The sequence below is a fragment of the Onthophagus taurus genome, chromosome 1 (assembly GCF_036711975.1).
Source record: "Onthophagus taurus isolate NC chromosome 1, IU_Otau_3.0, whole genome shotgun sequence".
NCBI lineage: Eukaryota > Metazoa > Arthropoda > Insecta > Coleoptera > Scarabaeidae > Onthophagus > Onthophagus taurus.
In genome coordinates, this window is record NC_091966.1 from 15,624,740 (window position 1) to 15,633,773 (window position 9,034).

The window sequence follows — 9,034 nt, forward strand, 5'->3', positions numbered from 1 at the left end:
TGAATCAAGATAAAGAAAGCCAATTTAAAGTTCCAACGAAAATAATCGAATTAATATTCGGCTATTCTCGACAGCTATACAGCGCAGGCAAACCAACATCAAACGTGGTTGGTAACAGTTGGTAACAGTTGATAAACAGCAGACATTTTAGCAAACCCAAAATCTGTTCAATAGCAAACAGTGTTTGTTGTTTTTGTATAATCATTTAAATTCGAATTCGGCTAAAAAATGGCAGAATCCCGTAACTATTCATTTAATGGTCTAGTATATACTATAGTTGAACACCAATCGATTCATGAAAAGTTAACTGGTATGTACCCTACTAGCAAAATGCTTTATAATTTTAAAATTATATAAAATTTTTCTATTTTATTGTTAATTTATTATTGCATTTGAAACGAATTTGCTTTATTAATGCTGCACCGATGATAGTTTTACTTCTGACAACTGAACTGATTTATTATTATATTTATTATACAGGTGTGTATAAATTGGCGGGAAAACTATACGTGACGATATTCTTCGTTTGATTCTGAAGTGAAAATCGTAATGCAAAAATGTTGTACCTTGCTTCGTACCTGTTCACGAGGTTCTCAAACGTCGGACAATTAGTTCATAAATAATCATTAATATTGAAAATCTGTTGATGGAAATAGCTGCAATTTAGTATAAAAAGAACTTTCTCCACGACTACCTTACAATATATACCTTATGAATGAGTTTTCTAAAACAAAATGGTAGTTATTTTTCACGGAGTGAATAATAGCGGTGAATAATAATCATTATCCACGGGTAGCCATCTTGACCAGACTAATAATAATTATTTGAAACGTTAAAAGTTCAAAAAACGTCAATTTAATTCAATTTTTTAGGAGTTTCTAAATGTTTGACATTAAAAAAACCTAAACAAATTCCTTTTTTCGTATGATTTAAGCATAAATTAATTAATTTTCGTAAAGAAAACGACGTTTTATAAAACTGACACTTAATTTTGACAAATTGTTGTGAAGTTGGTTACAGTTAGTAACATTGAATTTGTGTCACATTGACGTTTAACCTTTATTCAAAAATTTATTTAAAAAATAAATTTATGGAATCAATTTCAATAGTCGTGGACAAAGTATAGTATTCTACTCGCATATAATGAGCTATTATTCACTCAGGTTAATTATGCCACTCGCTACGCTCGTGAAATAAACTGAACTTTCGTGAATAATAGCCCTCATTATATGCTCATATAATAATATACTATTGTCCACAACTACCTTAATATATACCTTATGAATGAGTTTTCTAAAACAAAATGGTAGTCATTTTTCACGGAGTGAATAATAGCGGTGAATAATAATCATTATTGATCATTCAGGGGCATTCACGGGTAACCAACTTGACAGACTAATAATAATTATTTGAAACGTTAAAATTTTACGTTTCACGTCAATTTAATTCAATTTTTTAGGAGTTTCTAAATGTTTGACATTAAAAAAACCTAAACAAATTCGTTTTTTCGTATGATTTAAGCATAAATTAATTAATTTTCCTAAAGAAAACGACGTTTTATAAAACTGACATTTAATTTTGACAAATTGTTGTGAAGTTGGTTACAGTTAGTAACATTGAATTTGTGTCACATTGACGTTTAACTTATTTTCAAAAATGTATTTAAAAAATAAATTTATGGAATCAATTTCAATAGTTGTGGACAAAGTATAGTATTCTACACGTATATAATGAGGTATTATTCACTCAGGTTAATTAGGCCACTCGCTACGCTCGTGACATAAACTTAACTTTCGTGAATAGTAGCCCTCATTATATGCTCATATAATAATATACTATTGTCCACAACCATATAAGTATAATATAAATATTTTCTATGGTCGAACACTACCTTATAATATATACCAGGTATTACCACATATTTTTCACGGAGTGAATAATAGCGGTGACCCATTATACTGGTAGTCAACTTGACAGACTAATAATTATTATTTGAAACGTCAAAATTTCAAAAAACGTCAATTTATTCAATTTTTTAGGACTTTCTAAAGGTTTGACATTAAAAAAAAATAAACTAATTTTTTTGTTCAATTTTACCTTCGAAATTGTTAGTTTCTAGCTTGGATACTAGTGTTGAAAGTTGTTATTTGCATTCACTCTGCTGACTTTCATAGAAACGAGTGAGTGAAAATTTTTTTCAACCACTATTAGCTAAATATAAAACCTTTTTCGAAAACTGCTATTAAAAGTTGACTTTTGCGTAGTACTTAGCGACCGTCAAAACGATAGTTTTTTGTCAATAGGAAACATAATTACTGTACGAGTGTGGAGAATTGCACGACGAGGTCGTAGACCGAGTCGTGTAATCACACGAGTTGTATTATGGTGCTCGTTACAATGAATTAAGTCTGTTCTGATTGGGCTAAAAATGCGTTACGTAATGAAACCAGTGCGGTAATGAACTTCATTACGCCACTCAAATCACCTCAAATGAGTGTGGTAATGTGTGTGGGTCGCGTAAGTATGTTTATTAGACTTTTTTGTCTATTTTCAACTCGAGAATACACTGATTGTACAATATATCCAAAAACAAAAATAGAATAGAGAATAATTTTAATATTGCCCACAAATGGCGAGTTCCAGACCTTAGTATGTTCTAAGTCTGTGCCAACCTTAAAATAATATAAAGTAGAGTTGTGAATATGGATGATGAAAAAAAAATAGTATACAGACAAGATATACATATACAAGTGTTAAATAAAAATGCATTACGTAATGAAACCAGTGCGGTAATGAACTTCATTATGTAACTCAAATCACCTCAAATGAGTGCGGTAATGATGACTTATCCAAGCAGTCGTAGATAATAGTATATTAAAAAACAAGTTTCGTAAGACACGTTTGAAATGCACGAATTCAAGTTGAAAAACGAGTGGCGAAGCCAAGAGTTTTTTAATGAATGAGTGCTTTAAGTCTTATGAAACGTGTTTTTTATGCTATTTTTTGTAATTCGCGTTTTTATCATTTTTTTTCTCAAAAATAAAATAAATTTTGACAATGTAGGGAAATAGGTATGTGGCAGTTGGTAACATCGTAACACTTGAAAATAGAAATTTAAATTGACAAATAGAAACTGTCAAAACACAAAACGTATTCACCTGATAAAAATGTTTCATGTACACCTCCCAAAATAAGAGAAATTGCTCAGAGTTCAATGTCCTCATCATTTTGGATCTTGTATTCGATGTTAAGAACGTGTTTAAACATCCATAGACAAACATTGTCACATTGACAACTAGAAAAATTAATGACCCAATGTCACCAACTTGAACTGATTCCATAAATTGTTACTAAAATCTCATTACAGCATCGGATGCTGTAAAGAGTGTCATTACAGCACCCGTTTGAGTACTGTAATAGCTTTCATTACCGTCGCGAATTACAAAATAGTATATTAAAAAACAAGTTTCGTAAGACACGCTTGAAATGCACGAATTCAAGTTGAAAAACGAGTGGCGAAGCCACGAGTTTTTTAATGAATGAGTGCTTTAAGTCTTATGAAACGTGTTTTTTATGCTATTTTTTGTAATTCGCGTTTTTATACATTTTTTTAACAAAAATAAAGTAAATTTTGGCAATGTAGGGAAATAGGTATGTAGCAGTTGGTAACACCGGAACACTTGAAAATAGAAACTTTGAATTGACAATTAGAAACTGTCAAAACATAAAATATATTCACCTGAAAAAAATGTTTGATGTACACCTCCCAAAATAAGAGATATTGCTCAGAGTCAATGTCCTCATCATTGTGGACTTTGTATTCGATGCTAAGAATGTGTTTAAACATCCATAGGCAAAAATTGTCACATTGACAACTAGAAAAATTAATGACCCAATGTCACCAACTTGAACTGGTTCCATAAAATGTTACTAAAATCTCATTACAGCATCGGATGCTGTAAGGACTCTCATTACAGCACCCGTTTGAGTACTGTTATAGCTTCCATTACCGTAGCGAATTACAAAAAAATCCTTTATCTAACCCCGCTAGGAAATGTCAGGTTTTACATGTCTTTTTGACGTTTTGTAAAGTCACATTTTTCACAACTGTGAAAATTGTGAAAATTTACAAACTTGTATAGAAGAAGCAAAGGTAATATTATCAGAAGACTCCATTAACCTCACTAGATATAGATATGATTGAAGACTTTCCAATTAGTGATTTTCTTCATTTAATTAATTTAGGCATAATGAAGAAGTGTTTATTGGGTAGGAGAGATGGTAGTTTTGACAACTATAGAAGTAAATGGTCTGCAAGGGAAATTAGTTGTTTCAAATTTTCTGTTGAACTGTAAAATGCCTTCTGAAGTTCATAGAGCTGTTCGTGGTTTAGACATTTTATGTTATTGGACGGATACAGAGTATCACACATTTTTGCATTATCTTGGAATAGTGATACTAAAAGACGTATTATCTTTAGATATATACGAACATTTTTTGAAATTATTTTGTGCTATAACTATTTACCTCTGTTCGGTTACGACGAGGAGAGTTGGTTCCAGCATTTTTGATCGACCACCGTCCTTCAAAGCGCGTCGAATACTTCTTATAGTTGTTTTTTTTTGTTGTAAATAAAATTTTGTTGTTGAGACAATTGGTTTTTCTAACTTCGTCTTGCTACTATCAAAGCATTAGCCCCGCATTTATGAACATAATTCTTAGCAAACGTTATTTTATCATTAAGTGTTATCGAATTATCCATCAATCTTTCCTTACTTTCTTCCTTAATCTGAATCTTCTTTACCAGTTCTTCTATATTCCATTCCTTATTTCCTTCATTAATAATTACATTTTCTTTATAATTTTTATTAAAGTTTTCATCATTTATACTTAAAAACAACAGTGTATAAACTCTTTATAATTCTAGATGAAACTTACCTGGAATCTTATTTAAAAGAAAATACTGGCTCCGTGATGATAGAAATATCTGCCCAGGACAAAAGCGACAATAACGACAAAGAGGTCCGAGATGGTATGATGAGAAGTAATGAAAAATTTGTTTGGAATAGCACCACCACGAAATTATTAGTTGATGAGTATAGTAAAAGACACCATCTTTTCCAAGATCCAAAGACAAAAAAAATTTTGTTATGGAGAGAAATAAGAGAAGCGTTTAATAAGCACGATCACACTGTCACGCCATATGCCTTAGATGCGAAATTTAGAAATTTGAAACATCACTATAAAACGATACTACACAATAATAAAAATAAGATTGGTCGTCGACGAATTACTTGGGATTATTTTGAAACGTTCCAAAAAATTTTTCAAAAAGGGCGGACGTTAAACACAACTACAGTAACATCATCATTTGAATCACCATTACCTTTACCCTCAAAACTTTCATCACCTTCACCGCCCCATGATCCCATCCCCGATCAGCCTATTTTAATTGAATCAAAACCCGTTTCCATAAATACAAACCAAACTGATGCAATAGCACCAACTCCCTCCACCTCCCAAACATCCACATGTTTTGAATTTGTCTCCGTCAGTCCGACTTCTAAGGTTTTAACACCGTTATCGGTTGATACAAATATTTCTCCCGATTGTCCTGTAACAGAATTTTCGCCAATCATTGCAGAACACAATTATGTATCAACTTCTAGTACAACTAGTAATGATGCACAGAACGAAAAAATTGAGAGTAAAAGACGTAGATCAGAACTAAAAGCTCGTTATAGTTTTCGCCTAAAATTACTTGAAGTGGAAGAGAAAAAAGTTATTGCCTTGGAACAGTTAACGGAAGTGCTGAAACGCCATAATGACATTCAACAAGAAAGAAATGACTTAATGAGAAGATCAAGACAAGTTGTTTTCAATTAAATTGTAAATAGGTACAGGATTAATAAATAAATTTAAGGTAAATTAGATATGTCTATTTTATCCTGCATGTCTTCTCCATTCCCATGAGTCTCAATAATTTCAATATTTTCATCATCAATATTGTAATCATCTATAATTGTGTGAAACTACTGTACTTTAGAAATGAGATGAACAGCAAAAAATTATAACTGCCACTCATCTACATCAGTTAGCAAAGTTGTTGATAGTGGGCAATACAGATTCAAAGTGCCATAAAAAATTTCTTAATTTCCATAAACATGTGTTAATTTAAAGCTAATTTACTTAGTATTTAATATTTTGAAGATCATTTCTTGGAATTTTCAAATTTCGCAGTTATGATATGTTGAACGCAACTTTGCATAATCATAAACATAAATGTTAAGGTACGCCTCCATTTGTCTCGATTTTGAGCTAAATTGACCTGCTTCTGCACTTGCAGGGCGCTGAAATTGTCCATCCATGGCCCTTAAGGCGTTCCTCTTGGTTGACGGTCTTCTGGTGTTTGAGTGAGTATCCTGGGCGCCATTCTCTGGGCTTTAATTCACGTTGATAGTTCTGCAGTTCTCTTATCTTATAGTTCAATAATTGTATCTATCCTCTCAGATTTCTACCATACTTTAGCCCATATATCCTTTGTAAGATCATTCTTTCAAACCTGTTTAACAACTCTTGGTGAAGATTACTGAGTATCCATGTGTCAGATCCATAGCTTACTACAGTACGTATGAGCGCCTTGTACAGCGTTTTTTACAGCCTCTTGTTCAAAGTTTGGACCGTAGTAGTTTGCCCAGCGCAAAAGCTGCTCTATTCCTTGCTAATATTCGGGCCTTTAGTTCACTATTGATGTTATTACTTTGATTTATGATAAAGCCTAGATATTCAAACTCATTCATAATATCAAGATTGGTGCCTCCAATCTGGATATTTACTGCTCTCTGTTGAGGTAAGCTATGTCCTGTTACCATATATTTGGTTGTTCCTTTCACTTATTTGCAGACGAAGGTGTTTTCCACCATCGTTCAATTGTTCAAGGTTGACAACTCTTTTCATTAACATTATTCCTCGTTCTGTTCTGTAACATTTTATTTTATTTTTACATTACTTTCTGCTTGCATTCTTTGCCTATAGTCTTGTGAATATATTGTAAGATAACATTTTTTATATCGTTCCACATTGCTTCCACCAGTTCCCTATGTACTGGTATCTTCCTCAAGTTCCTCGTCCAGCCATTCACTTATGGCATTCTCATATTGTCTTCTATCTTCCTCAATTTTCAATCTTTCCATGTTCCATTTCTTTTTTTTTTCTCTCCATTGTCTTTGTGTTCTTGATATTCGCTTCCTCTCTCTTTGGCTCTGACTAAGAAGTAGTCTAAGCTTTTCACGTATAGTAAACTTGTTGCGTATCTTCTATCGATAAGAACGTGGAAAAAGGTTCATACGAAATCTACAGAGGAACATTGAGAGAAATGACCATTTCATCATTAAGTTGGGTCACATTCTCCAAATTCCGATTATCCAAATTGTATTGAAACCACGTACGGAATACGAACAAGACAAAATTTTCAATTCAGAAAATTCTGTTTATTCTAATAATACCTTCAACATTTTGCTGACTGTATCGTACCACAGTATCGTTCCTTTTCAAGCACCTCGCATTCCGCTCCGTCACACCTGAAACATAAGGGAGTCAGATAAAACCGGCTGGTGTAGTGGATATCCCTTAAAAGTTTTCTTCTTTCTTTAAATCCTTTTTATGTTTTCCGATACACTCTCAATTTCAAGACCCCATCTAACTTCCTAGTGACCAGTACATCCAGGAAAGGTAACTGTTTTGAAGCTTCCGTTTGTATGGTAAATTTGATCATACATAGAGTGTTGTGAGTTTAGGTGAGCTAGGAATCCTTCGATTTGCTCTTTTCCGTGTTGCCAGATCACGAAGGTGTCATCAACGTAACGGAGCCATAGCTTTGGTTTCCACGGACTCTTCCTTAACGCTTCTTCATCAAACATTTAGTTGTAAAATTTGGTAATTATAGGTGACAAAAATGATCCTATGGCCGCCCCTTCTCATTGCTCATGGAATTCTCTTTTACAACTAAAATAAATGGATGATAGGCAGTACTCCACTAGCCCTGAAACATACATCGGAAGCCCTCTGGGATGAGTTTCTGGCGAAGACCATCCCCGGTGTCTTTGACTGCTACTCTGGTAAACTCCACGGTATAACTTAATACTTCTGATTGATTCCACAAAATGGATAGAATCTCTTGTATATGATTCTGTTTTACCTGTATAAGGAGACAGAATCTTGGCAATGTGTTTCGCCACCTAATACGTTGGAGACTTTTTCACTGACAATAGGGCGTACCGGGACATCCGATACATGGATTAATCCATATATTCTTGGCGGTACTGAGGTCTATACGAATAAACGTTGTCCTGCCGGAATATCTGAAGATTTCACCAATTCTTGATTTATTATCTTCTCGCTTGGGTCCTTCTTAATTTACTTATAAGTGGATGCATTCAAAAGGTTAGATAATTGCTCAGCTCAGAATAGAAACTGGGCACTTTTTGCTGTTTTTTTATATTTTTTTTTTTTAATTTCAATGACCAAACTTTAAAAAATTTAGTAATAAAATATTTCGAACCTGGTCATACCTTCATGTCTGTAGACATCATCTCATTCCACCACCTCGTGAAAACGTCATTAAAATTTGAATATTTTGATGTTATCGTTAAATTCCTCACACTCTGTTTAGATTGATAGGTCTTCTTCTTCCTCAGCCTGTATTCATCCACTGCTGGACATAGGCCTGTTCCAAATGTCTCCATTTATGCCTGTATTTTACTGTTCTTATCCATTCTTTCCCCGCCACACCCTTCACATCATCGATCCACCACTTTTGCGGTCTTCTGCACCTCTTCTAGTTTCTCGTGGTCTCCTAAAGGTTATTCTTTGTGTCCATTTTTCTGTGTTTTCTCTTTCTACATGTCGGATCCATTGTCACTTAAGCCTCGCTACTTGTGTTCTTCTGCGAATGCCACTATTTCGAATCTTATCTCTCAGAGTGACTCCCAGCATTGGTCGTTCTATCGCTCTTTGGGTTAGATAAGTTGTTCTG

The 9,034-nt window shown here is 33.5% G+C and overlaps 1 protein-coding gene across 2 annotated transcripts; it reads left to right on the plus strand.

Moving 5' to 3' along the window:
* Window positions 1–111: 111 nt before the first annotated feature.
* On the plus strand, window positions 112–5,931 carry LOC111429102 (uncharacterized). 2 transcript variants are annotated; one of them, XM_023064911.2, is made up of 2 exons: window positions 112–310; window positions 4,928–5,931. In XM_023064911.2, exons 1-2 carry the CDS (start codon window positions 229–231, stop codon window positions 5,884–5,886), a joined length of 1,041 nt encoding a protein of 346 aa, XP_022920679.2. In that variant the 5' UTR covers window positions 112–228; the 3' UTR covers window positions 5,887–5,931. The 2 variants fall into 2 exon arrangements, with proteins under 2 accessions (XP_022920679.2, XP_071053719.1); XM_071197618.1 differs by lacking the exon at window positions 112–310 and adding an exon at window positions 342–4,153.
* Window positions 5,932–9,034: the final 3,103 nt, after the last annotated feature.

What these genes read in the sequence shown, in the direction of transcription:
- LOC111429102 (XM_023064911.2), top strand. Translation starts at nt 229, where the DNA reads ATGGCAGAATCCCGTAACTATTCATTTAATGGTCTAGTATATACTATA. An exon ending in GATTCATGAAAAGTTAACTG is followed by an intron (nt 311 to 4,927) that starts GTATGTACCCTA and finishes TTATAATTCTAG; the next exon opens with ATGAAACTTACCTGGAATCT.